Source organism: Cololabis saira, chromosome 17 (assembly GCF_033807715.1).
Source record: "Cololabis saira isolate AMF1-May2022 chromosome 17, fColSai1.1, whole genome shotgun sequence".
Taxonomy (NCBI): domain Eukaryota; kingdom Metazoa; phylum Chordata; class Actinopteri; order Beloniformes; family Belonidae; genus Cololabis; species Cololabis saira.
The window spans coordinates 23,509,093-23,527,738 of record NC_084603.1 but is presented as its reverse complement, the minus strand read 5'-3'; the positions used below and the strand labels follow the sequence as shown (position 1 = coordinate 23,527,738).

The 18,646-nt window shown below is 37.4% G+C and overlaps 1 protein-coding gene across 3 annotated transcripts in view; it reads right to left on the bottom strand.

Annotated features, from left to right (window-relative positions):
• Positions 1 to 18,646, bottom strand: part of insyn2ab (inhibitory synaptic factor 2Ab) — a 43,133-nt gene that overhangs the window by 21,900 nt on the left and 2,587 nt on the right. For all 3 annotated transcript variants that reach the window (XR_009784354.1, XR_009784353.1, XM_061745202.1), the window contains exons 2-3: positions 13,799 to 14,954; positions 6,477 to 6,548 (exon numbers count right to left, since the gene is read on the bottom strand). Coding sequence is in view for 1 of the 3 variants with exons in the window: in XM_061745202.1 (XP_061601186.1) it covers positions 6,477 to 6,548; positions 13,799 to 14,949 (1,223 nt within the window). In the remaining 2 variants the exon portion in view is untranslated. The remainder of the gene's footprint in view (positions 1 to 6,476; positions 6,549 to 13,798; positions 14,955 to 18,646) is intronic.

The following is an 18,646-nucleotide window of genomic DNA, read 5'->3' as shown; positions in this document are numbered from 1 at the left end:
TCTCTATACCAAAAGCTCCTTATCAATGTGTCACAGTGCAGTTTTCTCCAGACTGGTGATGGTTGCTGCCCTATCAGTGGAGTAACTCACTGGAAAAACAAAACTTTAAGAACAGGGCTGCTGGTAATGGGACCACACAGTAGTCTGAAAAACGAGGAAATTTTTGTAACGGATCAATGCAGGATAAAAAAAACACAAAAAACAAAACATAAGTGTGGAGATAAACAATAGGGAAGTGTTTCTTCCCCCCCTCAGAGCACAATTCCATTTTAGAGAGTTTTACAGCTGGGTTTCGCTAAAGAATACTAAACAACACTCTGCAGAATTTAAGCTACTTGTGAGAATTGCTTTGACAGAGATAGATGCAACCGTGATAGATTACCACCCTGCTTGCCAAACGCAGCCTCTCTCCCCTCCGTGACTGTTAAAAATCTGCCAAATTAACTGAAAGAAACAACTATTTAATGATACAGCTAGCACAGACAAAATGATAATCGACTAATTTATTCATACTCTGCAGAATGCATCCTCATTGTGATTTTATTACCATATGCCACATGCTTTAGTTCGATGACAATAGGCTGACGGCGCATCTTTTGCCAGAAGAAGCTGTCTTGAGTTTGTTAATTAAACTACGCTGCTTCACTGACATTCAGAATTGGCACGTTTTGTTTCACTGAGATATTATCATTGAAATGAAAAAGAAATAACTTTGTTAAATGCTCTAATGAGGGTTCCTTTCTATTTAATAAGCATTAGTTGAACAAAATGCAGCATATTGTTGTTTCATCCCCAATTATTACTTTGTCCTTTGATGTCCCCTTGATTACTGCATTTATTGCATCTGCCGTGAGACATAATCAGCACGTATTTAGAAGAATCCCACGACATAATATGATAGACCTCCGAAGATCTTATACTTAGAAAACAAAGTAGCTTAATAGCTTCTCTATGTATAGTTCAGTCACTTACAGCCACGATAATGGCTAAAGGCCTGAAGACAAATCAATGAGCAGGCCTGTTTCATCAATAATGACACAAATTCCACAGGTTGCATAAAGGTGAAAAACTGACACGTGTTGCTTCAGTGTCACAGGTCACATCTTGATTAGGTAAAACTTACTCAACTCAATTATTGGCGATAATTGCACATGTCTTATGAATGAAGAAATAATTCAAAGAAAGATGTTGTTTTTTTCCAATAATATAAATCCCTGGAAATGTTAATGAGTTGTAAATTATAATAGTTTTTGTTTGAACACAAATGTTCAGGAAGGATTTATAAAGTGTGTCTACATTGTATTCAAAATAATGCTTAAAAATAATTTACAATCATCGAAAATTGCAAGAAAAGAATTATTAAAATATTTTGTGCTAGAAGAAAAATTGGGATCTTTGAGTTCTCATTTGTTGTGAAGGTGTACTATAATCGTGTTCCAAGATAACATTAAAATAATTATCAAAGATCACTCCAGGTTTTCTGACTGGAGATGAAATTAGTTTTTTTTTTCTTCTTCTCCTGGCCAGTGTTCAAACCATTATCTATTTTTTCCTTATCACACTGTGGATCCCTTGTGCTGAACCTTGGATCGTATCCAAAAGAGAAAGAGAGAAAGAAAAAAAAAGACTTCTACTAAACTCTGCAAGGTCTCCAATTGACCTAATGAGTCAAGAACTGCACCAAGGCAGAATGCAGCAATGACATGAAGAAATACCATACCACATTTTTCTGGTATAAAAATCGATCCCCATGTTGTTTACTGCTTGAGGGAGAGCTGTCCATGAGGAGAGCTGTGTTAGTTTCCTCTCCTATTTTCTAGTTCAGTGAAGTGCTGGAGACTCAGAATGGGGTTTGAGCGGACGGAGGAAGAGGGTGACAAAGTGCTTGGGAGAACACAGCCGCTCCTCTCTTATCACCCACCTTGGACTTGTGTGTTTCGATAAAGGAGGATGAAGTGCTGGATGATGCTTGAGGCGAACGGCTTTGCATCAGATCCAGTTAGTGGACGTCCATCTGTGTGCAAGTTTAATTTAGATCCATGTACACAATGTCTTACATGCTGTGTAGGCAGATAAGATTTGTAGGTACATTTTTGGACATCAGGAAAGGAATTACCTTACAATTCTGACTGTCATCAGTGGCTGCAATATGGAGAATCAGATTGAGATCTAATAATCATGAACGACTGAACGTATTTTTGATCAACTTTGGCATCGAGTCAGTCTCTTAATGTCTCACGGAAGAGAGGTGAGGTCACTCTTGGCCCATTGTCAATGGCTCATGAACCTCATTCTTTGAAGGTGACTCAGCTTCATTCTTCAGAGGCTTGAATGTGTCTCAGGTTTTATTGACTACAGTCCAGCTGCACTGGTGTGGAGGAGTGAGTGGCTGTCACTCTCAGGCACTCTGTCTCCGTAATACTCCAGTAAATTTTCAAGACATGTCGATGGAGGACAGCATTTTGTTTTTCACTTTTGCTTCTACCTACCAACCACAAGACCAGATATCCTTTCTACCTCTTTTTATCTGCACAGAAGTTTTGCTTCTTAGATAAACCCCCCATCTCATATCTGGGCTAGTTCATGTTTGGAAGATCTTTATTATAGAAGACAGATCAGATCTAGGATCCCCTATACATGAAGTGCAAAGACGGTCCCAAAACATCTTTACACTCTGGGTTTAAACTCGTTCTACTTTATATCTAAAAGGCTCCTGGCATATAACTGTTCCAAGCCATGTGATGAATACCAGCTGCTTAAGTATAGGAGCATAAATCATTAATTTTTTATTAGCATAATCCATGGGTGTGCAGACAGCAAAGCTCTGCATTTTGTTAATTCATTTAAAGTGACTGGCATGATTATTGTGTTATATTAGCAGAGCACACAAGCAAAAATCGAGAATGGCTTAGCATTTATTTAGACAGCAAAAAATGTTTTAGGTGTAATGCTGTTGTCGGCTGTTGACAGTTAGTTTCTTTAAGACCTGAGATGATAGTAGCTGGAAATGTAGTTTTTAATTTTTTGGATCAGCTATTATTTTATGATGTAGTTCGGATGATTTCAGACATATCTACAGACTACAAATGCTTTCCAAATGCTATAACGTTAGGGAGACACTATAGATCTATTACGACCTTTACCTCAAGACATCTGAGCAGTTTTCTTTATGTGTGTGTGTGTGTGTGTGTGTGAGAGAGAGAGAGAGAGAGGGAGAAAGATTAATTTGTGTTCTTGCTGCTAAAGATGGCTTCATAAGCTATTAAATGGGGAGGTATAATAAGTTTTTCAGACACTGCATTCTGCATATTGGCTTAGTTCCTGCATAAAAAAAAAGTAAAAAAAAGGATGGTAGGAACCCTTCCACACTACTGGTAAAGCACTACCGCTTTTATCCAAAGGAGCCACCAAACTCAACAAAAGCTGAAAGTTACATTTTGCTGGTTTAAATTGTGGGATATTGTCATATTTTCTAAGAATACTTTATTTACTGTGGTGACTCAAAATATAATAGTCTGCACATTTACGTTTTTTTCTAAACAAACATATGCAATTCTGAGAAAACTGAATTACAATGGAATTTTGTAACTTAACATTAATGAAAGCTGGAACAGGCATGTGTTGATTTTAAAATGTTTTATTAACTGATGTAGAATCATAAATAAATCAGTAAGTTTGTTGTTACATTGAGATCAAGAAGCCCTGTTGGACTGTCTGCTTTAATCACTGGAGGCTGCTATGACAACTAAACAAAACTATTTTAACCAAAACGAGTGAAAATCCATTGCTATATATTTTGTTTATACACAACAAGCCATTTGGGATATACTTTGCACCCCATGACAAAGTTTGTAAAACTCCCAAATATGTCAATCCCCTGCTGAAGAATCCCAATTTGCCGTAAAATAATTTCTTTCTTTGCTCCTGTATGAAAACCTGCAACTTTTCATTTTCCTGAAAATTAAACGACACAAAGCTCCAGCTTTCAAGTTCCACATTTTTTTTTCTTACCACAAACGGACCACATTGTTAAAATAGACCTGTAAAGGGGAAGTGGGAAGAGCGTTTTGTACTGTGGTATTGTATCGGAAAAAAAGAGTAGAAGATGAAGAAGGACAGATTTTTCTTGTTCTGTGCAGCAATAAATAAATAAATAAATACATGAACAAATAAATAAATAAATTCCAGGTCTGCGTCTGAATCAGTTTGGGGTTCTGTGCTTTTTCAAGCTGCTCTCAATGTTAGAAGTCCGGTTTTGCAAAGTGCATTCCTCTTCTCTGGGCTTGTGCAGATTTTCCACACTGTTTCCTATTTCCTATTCTTGAGAAAAAGAAACTGGAAGGAAAGTGTATACCACTTGCTTCTGAGGTATTTTTACTACTCGGTACATAGGACACTCGCAGCATAATAAAAGCCCTTTTTTTGTTGGTAAAAGTGAAAACTATTTTAAAAATGCAAGGAAAAAAAACAAACAATGCCAAACTTATTTGGAGCGTCAGACTACTTGAAAATGTTTTATGGGTTGTGATAAAATCCTCGTTCCTCATATTATCAGTCTAGGTCACAGAATTTCCTTTACCACTCACTTACCACTGCTTATTACTTTTCTATCACACTGAGGTCAAACATTCTCCAGAATCTCTTTCACATGATGGGAACCAATTTTTATCCTGTCATCCATCACACTAAAACCTGATTTAGTGCAACACAAAATATATATATTATTGCCAGTGGCTGTGCTAGTATGTACTTCTTTGAGTAATTTTTTTGTCATATTCATGTAGCTCATTTTCAGAATTCTCTGATCCAAATTATTATAAAAATAACCAGTAATTTCTTTCATATTGTTTCTTTCTTGCTTCGTTCCTTTGTTTGACTTTATTCACTGCTATCCATGCACATTGACATTTACTTTCCATTTAATCTAAAAACTCATTCAAATAAAAAACTTATTATGGAAACTTTTAGAAACTTCATGATATTTTTCAAAGCCCCAAACCTTATCTCCAATTACATTAGGTCATACTTTTTTAAGTAAGTTTTACCTTCCACTGCTTTTTCATGAGATTGGACAGTCATTTTTATTAATTTATAAAAAAACATCCATCCATCCATCCATCCTTCCGCTGCTGGAGGCTAGTACAGTATACACCCTTTTTATCACGGGACTACAGATAGACACCTGTGCATGCTAACGCTACTATGGACTAGTATGGACAATGTATATTGATCCATATCTTTAAAAAAAAAAAGAAACTGTCAAAAGATCCATTTCTTTTGGCTGTGAGAGGAAACCACAGCCGCCAGCAGAAAACCACCAGCCATAGGGATAACAGGGAAAGGTTAAGATATCCTCTCTAATGAGATCTTCACTCACATCTGAGCAGTTTTCTTTACGTGTGTGTGTGTGTGTGTGTGTGTGTGTGTGTGTGTGTGTGTGTGTGTTTGTGTGTGTGTGTGTGTGTGTGTGTGTGTGTGTGTGTGTGTGTGTGTGTGTGTGTGTGTGTGTGTGTGTGTGTGTGTGTGTGTGTGTGTGTGTGTGTGTGTGTGTGTGTGTGAAAGATTAATTTGTGTTCTTGCTGCTTAAGATGGCTTTATAAGCTATTAAATGAGGAGGTATAATAAAATATGTTTTTCAGACACTGCTTCTGCATATTGGCTTAATTCATGTATAAAAAAGTAAAAGAGGGTACATTTTTTTTCTTTTTTTTGTCTTCATATCTAAAACTTAAAACAGAAAGAAAAGTTCTCATTATCTACATTTGTACCTACAAAATTCTGAAAACTAATCAGATGATTTTTGCCAATATCAAGAAATGTCTTATTTGAAACTTTTCATGGTTATTGATAGCCTTTTTTCTTAAATTGTGGGATATTGTCATAAAAATACTTCATTCACTGTGCTGATTCAAAATATAATAGTCTTTTTTTCTAAACAAATGCAATTCTGAGCAAACTGAATTACAATGGAATTTAGCAACTTTTGTGATTTTTAAATTTGTATTTACTGATGTAGAATCATAAATAAATCAGTAGGTTTGTTGTTACATTGAGATCAAGAAGCCCTGTTGGACTTGAAGAAACTAAGTGTAACACTGTCCGCTTTAATTACTGGAGGCTGCTATGACAACTAAACAAAACTATTTTAACCAAAATGAGCAAAGATCTGTTGTAAATCACTTTGGATGAAGGTTTCTGATAAATGTAATGTAAAAAAATGTAGTACATTTCCTGGCTTATTAAGAATAACAACAAAAAATAAATGAAAAAGCTAAATTCTTAGAACAAAAGATTAAAAAGATTTTAAAATGTATTTGGAGTACTTTTTTTCCAGTTTGTTCCATGAAACTTAACTAAACTGGGTTAGAATGACCCAAAAGCATTCATGCATCAAACAACTCCTGTGAAATTCTCTTTCATCACACAAAAATCAGCATTTCATGCAGTATTGATGACTGACAGTGCAGAAGACCCACCTGTAAATGATGCAGGCGCTATTTCGACAAGTATCACAATTTGCCGTGTCTTGTCCTGTTCTGTACGTGAGCCTGTGGAAATAAAAAGAAAAAAAGAAGAAATATATGATCTGCAGTGACAGCATTTACCCTTCAACACTTGTGGACATCAGTTATAGGATTTGTTCAGCTTCCTTTTCATCTGTCGTTGCTTACAGGTGAAAATGCAGCAGAAATTCAAATGTAGATCCCTCAGATTTGGTTAATTAAGTGTGTGGACTTGCTTTACGTAATGGGATTAGTGTGCTTTTCCATCAAAGACTGTGATGCATCTCCTGTGTAATTACTCTCTTGGCTATAACAAATAAAAAGCAACTAACTGCTGCATTACTCAAATGTAATGAAAAATCTATGTCTGTACATTTGACACTGTTCATCTTTCTGTCTCATACAGATCAATTTGCTGCAGACGGCAGACAAAAAAGTAATTAACATGACTTATTTGACTCTGTAGGTCTTCTGTCTGTACAGGGACCGTAATTTTTATGCTAAAAGCCTGTGGCATCAATCCTGCATAATGTATGGTAAAGAGGACACACTAAACATCACATTATTTATTCATCTTTTCTTTTTTAATTGAACAGTTTCTGCATTTCATATTGCCATCATTTATAGTGCTTTACATAAGCAGGTGTGGATTTGTCATTTGCGCTGCAAGCTCTGGCTGGCTCCAGTGCTATGGAAGGGCCTGCACTACAGCCACACATGCAGCTGCTCTGTCACTGCAGCCCCTCACCGTGATGGATGACAATTGGAGGAGCTGCACCTGAACTGCCCCGATGACATGGGAGGTGACCTAACTGGATTACACAGAGCAGTCTGTGTGGACTGAAAATGTTGATGGCAGCTCAAGGGCAACAAGTTCATCCATCCTGCCCCTATTCTCAGATAAAAGAGTCTTGGAACTGCTGTGAGCAAAGACAATAACTCACCACGCAGACGAGGCCTGTCCTAGTGCTGCACTGCTGCCCGGGTTTTCACGGAGATTCTTCATTTATGTAATATAAAGAGCTTTGCATTCATATTTAAAGTGTATTAACCTAAATTTATAATCACTGCATGTACTCAGAACCACCTTTTGCTCTTTAGGGAGAAAAAAAATGTTCATGACCACTTCTGCTAGCACTGTACTAAACCACAGAATATCAGTTTAAAACATTTTGCCACGGAAAAGAACTTCTGAAAGTTGTTCACTTTACTAACTGTTTGCGAAGATGAAGTGCGGTATTGTTTGTCCATGTCAGCTTCCCTGGGATATGTCTCCCCTCATCATTTCTGCTTCATTCTCCATACCCCCTGCCTCCATCCCTGCTGCTCTACCCGTCCACAGTAAGAACTGCTTAATGTATGAACAAAAGAGTTACTAAAGGTCATCAGGAGTCATCAAGTGTCTGTGATATTCTTTTGCTGTTGTTTCAAAACCCTCAAGAGAACTGAAACACGTCATAACCAAACAATTTGCACAACTTCCTTTTTCTACTGTTATCTGAGTTCTTGTTGGACATTTGCGGGAAACATTTACCGTATCTGTTACTGACTCATGGACCATTTGAGAGACTGTCGATAAATTCCCTCCCGAAGGGGATTTTGATGATGTAATCTGACTCATAGACAGCAAGATCATGACTGTTGATGAACAAATGAACAAGCCAATATCTAAAAATTGTCTTGTTTGATATGTTTCTGTTTACCTCCAAGTTTCTTTAATCTCCACATATCTTCTCGTTCATTGTTTTGAAGACAGTGATGTAAAGCACTGCTGAACGTGTAAGTTCAAATTCTGGTGACTGCGGACGATAGAGGTCCAGAGTCAAGTGATTTTCATCATCATTATCAAACCCTTCAATGACCCTTAAATCCCCATGAATGTGACCATCACTGTAAAGATGAACAATGTACAGTTTCATATTGGTCTGCAGTGACCCTTTCCTCTGAGGGGTCAAAATGCCCACCGTCACATATCGGAGACTTATGGATCATTTCACAGCAGAGTCAAGAGTTCAGCCCTGCTTTGTTGTCTCGTTATATTCCACACACAGTCGTCCATTTGATGAAAGTTTGGCGAAGGATGACTCAAACCTTTTATGAAGTAATTAAGTTAAATGTTTTCCTCCTCCATGGTTTTTGCACCCTTCACTTTAATTATAGACCTCTTCTGTCTCTGTTATTGACCAAAATAATCATGGTTCCAATTTTTGCTATAATTGAGCAGTAATAACTCCTGCCCTCTGTGCCCCAGCAGTGGACCCTCTTTGAAAGTCATTTAGATCTTTTCCTTTGCCGTCTTAATATAAAATCAGTATCAGCCCCCACGCAGAGCACAACTGGATGTTAATTATTCAACTCTACAACGAGTTGTTTATAATCTCATTTATATCAGGTTTTTGCTTGAGTTCTTTTCTTCGTGGAGACTAAATCTGTAAAAAAAATTCAAATAACATACAGTATTTAGATTTTTCACCTTCAAAATATCTTTTATGAGTGAAAACTTTAAATGTTTTTTTTTCTTTTTAATGTTGTACAATAATGAAAAAGAAAGTAAAAGTATAGTTAGGTTCTCCATTCAAGTTCAAGTAAAATGCCTTGTTTGTTCAGAAACCTGGACAAAATTGGATGATTTTTTTTTCTAGTTTTCTTTTCTTTATTTTTTCAAACAATGTAACAGTGTACACATATTTGTTTCGTTGCATATTAGGAACAGAAGAAACTCGGGTGAAATTCTAAACAGAAGGGTGACTGAGCTGCTTTACCGCAGTTCCCTCATAACATCCTTGTCATAACTTCTACTTCTTCTTGATTGATCGTGTCAACCCAACAATTTCTTTCACATTGTGCTCTGGCTGAGCCAAATATGTCACACCATGATGAAAAGTGACTTTTGGCTTTTAGCAAGTAGCAAACGTGCACAACACTGATGAGGAATGGGTTGCTGGACTAGTGACAGCGGAAATAATTGGCTCTTTTTCTGTTGTCCTTCTTCACTATTTTGATTTAATTTCTAAAGAAAGGCTTAATATATTATATTATTTCAAAATAAATAGGCCTGGATATATGTCAAAAAAAGATTTTGATTGGAGGCATCCGTGTTTTTTTCCATCTTTTCTGACAAATACTTTGCTGATCCATAAATCATCAACATGGCATATTGAATACGTGGACATGAGTCACTGATTTAAACTTTCAGAAGGGACTCTTGTAGCGACATCAAGTTCAGGTGACCAGAGCAACATAATGCTATCACCTACAGCCCTCGACATGCTTCATTACAATTCCCTCTCAATGCTCTATTTAAAATGGCCAAATGGTGCATGCCTCTCTCTGGTAAACAGATTCACAAATGTCAAGCTTGTTGCTGCTCTAAACCCCTGCGCGAGTATCCTCCAGGGTTAGGACCAGGGTGTGGAGTTAAGTTGTTGCTCGCCACCAGCCAACACCTCTCTCTGTGCAAGTATCATCTGTGGGAAGTGATAAGGTCAGAGTTTAGATACCAAATTATTTGGGATCCGATGATGGAAAGCATAAGTTTTATCCCCAAACTGCACATCTTTACCAGAGGTCGACTGATATGACTTTCAATTGCTGATGACAATGTTTAGGTATCAGGGCAGCCAGTGGCTAATTTATGATACTAATCTTCATTTGGCCGACATGCTGGGCCGTTTTTCTTTCCTATCTAACAAATTAAATATATAGGCCCTTGATAAGATAAGAATGTAAGCCTTTCAGTTTCCTCCCAGGAAGTTGAGAAATTCTCCTCCTCTGTCCAAACGTTACTGGAAACACACTTCTGGTAACACCCAAGAGCCATCACATGTTTAACAATCCAAGACCGCCCACAAATGTGACTGTTAATCAGCTAGATATTTTCAAGTGTTTGCAACTTGTGGAACACAATGCTTGGATATGGTGTATAGGAACGGTATAGCACTCACAGCTTTGTAGAAATCAAAGTTCAAGACTTAGGAGTTAGGAGGCTGCACTAATTGGACCTTTGAAACCAAGTTTCATAGATCCACACCAAGGATGTCTCGTTCTGTTCAGAATATTAATATGACTGAAAATACATTTTTCTTTGTATTGCTATGGGTTTTAGAGTCAGAGTGGGATGATATTTAGAATTGTGCTGCTGTAAGGCATCTGACTCCGGATGTGGTTTATGATTTTAAAAGGTTGGTAATATATGAAATTCTTTAAGCATCTCTAATTAAACGAGACACAAAGTTTTTAATTACAGGCGAGAGGCAGCACAAAAATATATCACATCATGGTAAAATGTCCAATTAGAAAATAATTAATTTAATATATCACATAACTACATTTTTGTTTTTGGAAAAAGGTTATTCAATTCAGTGGTTATCCATCGCTTAGCACATTCATGCTTCGATGAGTCTGAACTATAAAAAAAGGGGAAAAAAAGAAAACATTGTATAGTGGACATCTTTGAAATGCTATTTGTTCTTTAAACCTCTATTTTTAAGATAAAAAGGAGGAAGAATAGCAATATTCCCATCAGCCACAGTTTTTGCTTTCTGTCCAGTGCTTCTTGGCACGTGAAGGAATGCTTAGAAGCTGAAAAGATGGTAAGTCTTCTAAAAACATCCATACTGCGTGTCTAATTTTAATGCTTCTAGTACAACATTTGAAGCACAAAGTGGGCATTATGATCATAGACATTTAGTGCATACTTTGCCAGGGTTCTAGTAAAGCAAGGTAAGGCAAGTTTAATTGTATATATGTTATTTTATTCAGAGTAATTTTTCTCTACCTCAGACTGCTGCACCTTAGTTGTTATATTATTATTTGTATTATTTGTATATATGTCAACAACTACCACATTTGTTTATTTACTGCCTAAAGAGCGAAATAACCGGAGTCAAATTCATTGTTGGACAATGTTTGAACCTGGCCAATAAAGATGATTCTGATTCTGATTTTTTATTTCTATAGCATAATTCAACAACAAGGCTACTCATGATTTGCAAAGACATTAAAACATAAATAAAAAGCCTGATTTAAAATGTTAACAAAAAAGAAAGAAATAAGAACAATGGATACAATCAGATACAGTCAGTTAAAATCTTACGTTTTGCAGTGGCAGATTTAGAGCTTTATTCAAAAGGCATTTGATGTGTGGCTTGACTGCAGGAACCAGCTGTTCCAGCAGCAGCCAGAACTAGCAGCTGCCAATCAAGGCTGTACTCCAGTTTACCACCGCCATTTACCTGATAGAGTTGATATGGGAAGAAAATCTGGCTATGGACTCCCAAACTATTTTGAAACAGTTTGTAACAATTTGCTTTTGCTCTTAAACTGGAGTCCCTGGAGATTGACTGGCTCTTGAAAGCAGTCCCCAGTGTTCAGTTACAGAACTACAATTGTCTGTACTTTGCACATGTCTCGTACATCCAAGCTCATAGTGGAAAATATAATACAGACTTATTATCTGTACATGAATTGTGTATGATTTACAGTATTTGTGTGTGTGTGTGTGTGTGTGTGTGTGTGTGTGTGTGTGTGTGTGTGTGTGTGTGTGTGTGTGTGTATACATCTTGTCCAGTAAGAGCACATTTCTCACTGCAATTGTATTTACCAAGCTTTGTTCCATCATGAATAATAAACTAAGGTTATTTGTGGTTCATCCAGTGTCCCTCTACATCTCCTGTACTGACAGCAGCGGTGAACCTTGTCCATTTGTGTCCTATGTCTCTAAATGGAACAGTACATGATCTTAAAGGCTACAGATAGTGAACCTGATACTCTAAACTATTTCCCCTGCACATGGATGACTCACATGAGGTCGATAAAGCATCCTTCTCCTGCTAGTTTAAAACTGGTAGGTGGTCGGTCTCATCCCTGCCAACATTGCAGCTAATAAGGATGAGAGGTAATTCATTTACCATTACGGGCACATTGTCCTGGCAGTCATAGGGCACTGTGCATTAGCCCGCACCTGCAAATATCAAGTGTAAGTGTGGAAGATGGGGAATTTCTATTTACTTTGGTGTGAGCTACAAGTGCTTTTGGTAAAGAAGAAATCTTTTCCTTCAAAATTGTATTTTTTTTTTTAAACCATGATACCAATTTTTATATGATTACACTATTTGTTAGAAACATCCATCAAAGTTTCCAGATCAGTCTTACTGAGTGAACTATAACATGAGGTTATATATTGTCACTGTAAACTGACGAATAAAAGAAAACTACCGGAAGAATGTTTTGATACTAATTGCAGCATCTGCTTATGATTATTAATTGTTGTGCTGGTTTTAGGGGTGGGCAAAAATATTGATATGGCAATATATCGCGATACTTTTCCAGCCGATTCAATATCGATATTAAAAATTTGAATATCGATTTTTTTTTTTTTATAATTTTTTTTTTTTTTTAATATTTTTTATCCCCGATTTTTTTCCCATTATATCACCCAGTGCTCCTACCTAAGTGACAGTCCTGGGCATTGCCACTCTCTACCAACCCTGGGAGGGCCCTGCACTGAGCTCAGGTTTTATTTCACTTTTTATTTCATTTTATAATTTATTTTTTATATAACACAATTGCCTGTCCTTAAAAAATGAAAAATAATGGACAGAGGTTTATTTATTTATGGATTTATATCTATACTGACTGATCACTGTGCCTGTCCTTGGTTTTAGTACCCATCTTTCCTGTGTTTATTATCATTTGCCACATAATTAAAGCAACCTCATACTAAATTTAATGTTAATTTCATATGATGTAAATAATATGAAAAACATATACAAATAAATTGTAACTTTAGCTTGTATAGTTATAATAAAACATTGTTTTGACTCAGTTTGTCCCATGAATTGTCACTATAATCTGATGAACGTGCAACTCGGATTTTAAGATCCATCACTATCATCTGATGTACATATATACAACTTGGATTTTAAGATGTGTGATGCATTTTAAAATTTTTCGGTGAACTATGTAGAATATAATAATCGGGATATCGCATAATCGGGATATCGCAATGTGTATTGTATCGTGGCTCAAGTATCGTGATGCGTATCGTATCGTGAGGTCCTTCCCAATACCCACTCCTAGCTGGTATTGCCATGTCTCTCGAAAATAGCTAGTTATTTTGGTTTTAACATTTTCACAACAAATTGAAATGATGTGCAAGCCTGAAGTTGAAATGCTGTATACTCGTTTTAACCTTGAAAGCAGTATATCTGGAATGCATGACATGAAATGAAGATACACAATGTCACATGTTGAGTGTGTTTGGCTGCACATATTAAAATGTGCACGCTACTCACCCCTCTCTCTGTGCTTCACCTTTTTCCAGCTCCTGAATAACTCCAAGAAGGACCTTGATGGTCTCCTGGCTTGAGTTGATGAGACTCTCCATGGCCTGCAGCTGCGCTTTGATATCCTTGTCTCCAAATAAGGGTATTATCTGCTGGCTGCTCCTCATGCCTGGGGCTCCTGTGCCTCCTGGTGGAAAGCCATCCTCCCCCTCAACAGTTTGCTGCAGTTTAGAGGAGGCTGACACATGCCTTGTCCTACACTGCCCTTGTGACTGGGCTGAACACTTTTCACTATGGGGAAATGTCTGCAAGTGCTGTTCATTTAGCTGCGCACCCTTTTTCCGTTTACAGCTCACAGAGGGGCTTCCTAAAGACTCGACCTGTGTCAGAGAGTTCCAAGCAACAGGACCCGTGCCCCTTGGTTTGTCCTGTGAAAACTTAGAGTCAGCCAGCTGGCGCTTTGAGGAAATGCCGGTGTCCATGTGTAATCCTTTATGTTTATTCCACTTCTCACAAAGCTGGTATTCGGCTTCACTTTTAGATGGAGGGCTACCTGGGTGGCCTTCTTCTGAGAAATGTGAAGAGTCTGGACAGGAGGGTCCATCCTCACAGTTGGCACTGGAAATTAAATCCTCTGTATCACTGCTGTCATCAGTGTGGTGAAGCAGGGCTTTTGTCTGCGTCACAATCTTACCTTTGTACTTGGAGGACTCGGCAATAGGTTGAACATCATCTCCTTCTGCCTTTATGTCACTCAGGAATCCATTGTTTTGTCCTCTGTAATTTTCCACCAAAGCAGTATGTTTGAACGTGTGCCCTTTTTTCCTCTCAAACGGGAAAGTCTTGTATCGTTTAGTGAGGTCTGGGGAGGTTTGAACACCAGTGCTCTTAGTCACATTTGGGATAGATCGTCTAGCGGGCATGGTCATGTACTTCCTGTGTGTTACTTTGCAGGAAATGGACCGGGAATGTCTTCCCCGATGCTCGTTCTGAGCTTCACAAATATCCTTAAAACGCACTTGTAAAGCTTTGTTTCTCTTCTTCACCTGCTGTGGGCCTGTTTCTGCTCCGGACTGTGACTTGTGTGACGGGCCGGTCTCTGAATCTGATTCATCTGAATTTGAGAGAACAACACATTTGGTGTCCTCTTTGCTCACCATATTTCCTAAAAGAAGAGAAAAAAATACAAACAAATAAAAGGAAGGTGATCTATGATTACTTGGCCTGACTTTGGGAACATAAATTTGCTAAAATCAAAAAGTTTAGAAAAAATCTGTCATTCAAAAAATAATTGCATTTAAAAGGAAAAATAAAAAATGTACTGTTTACACCACAGTATACACCATACTATACAATATGTATAAAGATAGATACACATGCAAACTATTAGAATAGTATTCATAGGTTTTTCTATATTTTTCTCTCTTATATTGCTCTATATAATAATAATAATAATAATGTATATATATATATATATATATATATATATATATATATATATATATATACACACACACAAGAAATTCAAATTCTTGATTTACGTGACTTCATTCCGACACATCATTTTCTTTTTCGAAATATCAGATTTTTCTTTCAGGTTTCATTTTTTAATGACTTCTCGCAAAATGTAAAACTTAACTAACGGAGCTGATTTACAGTGATTCCTTTAGCTTACATCTGCATTCAGGGGTGCGCCTATCATACATGAAAAATGATTCATTTGTTGTGTGAACTTCTTTGGTCTGCGGAGCTTTTGCTGCACAGCTCAGCTCAACGCACACTTGCTGCTGCTGCTCATGCACAGTGGCATCTCACAAGCCAGTTCTCCTGCCAACTGTCTGATGATTTGCTTCAGGAGACCTTTTTGGAATAATAATTATGTTCCCGCTACTAATCTTGCTGCTTCTGCCATTATTCAAATACTGTTTGTTGACTCTTCCTGATACTGTAGCAACTGTCAGCCTTAAACACACAGTTTGAGCTTCAGGAACACAGGCTTTTCAATAATTTTCTGCATTAATACTGTATCATTTAATACTTAAGCTAACATTCTGTGTCCTTATGTTATTGTCATGTTAAGTAAGCGTGTGCTTGTTGATATTACTAACCCGTAGGATGGTTAGTCTTATCTTTTGTTGTGCTTTTGCTTATTAATGTATTATTTCAGATATTTTTGCTGTGAGACAGCTATATTCACGTGTTTCAAGCAGTATTGCGTTTGTGACTCTATAGCCAACTTTTAATGCAGATAAGGTGTTTTTTAGGGCGCCCCTCTTGATCCCTGCAAATGTATGCCTCCCTAATGTAATCACTTACATTAGTCAGTGATTTAAACACGACATTCACTTGATATACTTTTGTTGCACATAACATTTGCATTAGGAGAAACACATTAGGGAAGGAGTCCAACTCCAAGCAATGGGCTCATGTGATGATTGGCCTTTCTTTTCTTCATATCGTAATCACATCTAAAGAGCTTCTCAGCGATCTGCTCGGATACGCTCAGCTGCACCTATTGCTATTCTTTTATCCACCCACCTCTTATCAATGCTACATAACATTTCACAAGCCGTGTGAGGCGCTCTGTTAAGATTGCTTTCCCACAATGAGTGGGGGTGTTTTGTTAAGAAATGGCTATGGGGTGTTAATGCTCAGTCCCCAAGCAAGTGTTTCTACTCTTTAATATATTCCCCTCATGATCTGAGGTCCACAGCAGAGGAAATGGCCTCCCGGCAGCTGTAGCCAACAAATGCGGGACTATGTAATAACTTGTGCTGCGCACTTCCATCTGTATCCACCTGTGGACTCTCAAAACTCCCCAGGGGGAAATTTACTATCATCACTCGCCCGATATGAGCCGTGCTGAGCGGAGTGGCGAGGTCAAAAACCACACGCCAAATGTGAACTCTGCATGCTCTGGGATCACGTTGTAAATCACTTTTAAGTAAGCTGACACAATGACTGACCTTAAACCCTAAAAAGCGCAGTAGACGTTTTCAAATCAAAAATAAGGGATTAGATTAATTCAGAAATGGCTTCAGATCACTTTAGCACAGGAGAAAGAGAAGTAGCCCAGTATCCGACAGAGCAATGATTACACAATCAACTAATTTCAGCCTGCTAGAATACACAGGTTTGAACAGCAGCTGATAAAATGAATATAATAATAATAATAATAATAATAATAATAATAATAATAATAATAATAATAATAATAATAATAATAATAATAATAATAATAATAATAATAATAATAATAATAATAATAAAGTCAGCAGCAGCCCCGTTGTTAACATGTCTCTAAATGCACTACAGCAAGCTAGAATTATTCCTTCATTTGTGAGTCTTAGTTTAATTTACAATTTCCAGTTTTAAATATTACAGAGTCTTTATTTAACTTCATATTTCTGAAGTCATATGCAAGTTTATACTGATACATTTTTAAAATATTTGGGTCGCACAAAGACACTGACTATGAAAAAAACTTCAAAAACAAGTGTTTCTTTGTAGTCAGTCACATGCGGATTTTCAAATTAACCTACATGTGATCAAATGGGTGAGAAAATCACCTTTTCTGTCTCGTCTGCTGTGATGAAGCACATTTCAAAGCTTTCGCATGAAACATATCAAGCAGCATACGGAAATGAAATGATGTCTGATATGGTTGAAAGGAAACATGAGAAAGAGCTGGTTAATCATTTTCATATGACAAGACACCCCACGATAAATAAACTCCAATGAATCATTTATTACTAAACAAAAGCAAGCTATTCATGGTGCTGCAGCTCCTCTCACAGTAATTATGTTTTATCATCCAGAGACGTTGTAAATCCATCAATGTGATTGTTCTGGTGGGAAATTTATACTGAATAGTTGCTTCCCTACCACCAGTTTTACTATGTCTGTGAAATTTGTTCACAAGAACATGCATGGATTGGATCAATATTCATTTCTAATGTAGCGTTGATCTACATTGACATTACAAGTAGACTTTAAATATTAAAATGATGCATGCTTTTTCTAATGTTGCCAGAACTGACTTTCTTCCCCCTGACTGCATGTGTCCACATGGATAAATACGTTTGTATCCTCTCTATACTTCGTCTGCACATGAGGGTGACGAAAAAAAGGAGGCAGAGAGGGTGTGAGCATTAATATATGTGGGCCCTGTAGTCACCTTTTCAAAGAGACACCTTTGCCAGCATCTTAAAGAGTGTATACACGCACAAATGCACACAAAAGCCGACAGGGAATGATAACACAAAGCAGGGGGTTGTATTTTTTCGAGACTCCTGCAATGTGTTTCACCTTGCAGTCTGTCCATGGTAACCTAACCCTCAGCCCCAACTGCAGAAGAAGTGGAATATATTTAGAGACAACTGCCAGCGTCGGAAAGCTGCACTATAACAGCTGCTATAGTGACACTTCAGCTACTGCTGCAGTTCTTTCACAGCTACGTAGGAAACAGTGCCCCCCAAAAAGTACAAGAAGATAACTAGAACAATCTTATTATGCAAGAACAATCCGTTCTACTGTGTTGGGAATGAATACAAATCGTTTTGGAATATGGAGCGGATGAATTTTATAGGGGGACTGGAACATTAACTTAGTATGCACTTTGATTCGTCAAGATGTTTGCAGAAGCGGTTGCATGGATAAAAAAGGATTTGTTTGAGGCTGATTCCAATGACATTGTGTTATTTCATACTCAGGAACACCAATGTAACACTCCTGAAAAGGTAATCACATCTGCAGGAAGTCTCCTCCAAGCGTTTCTCGTGCAGTCTTGTAATGCATGTACAGCAGCTAAATGGTAATTCACAAAAAGGGAATCAAGAAAAGCTCCTCAGTGCCTTA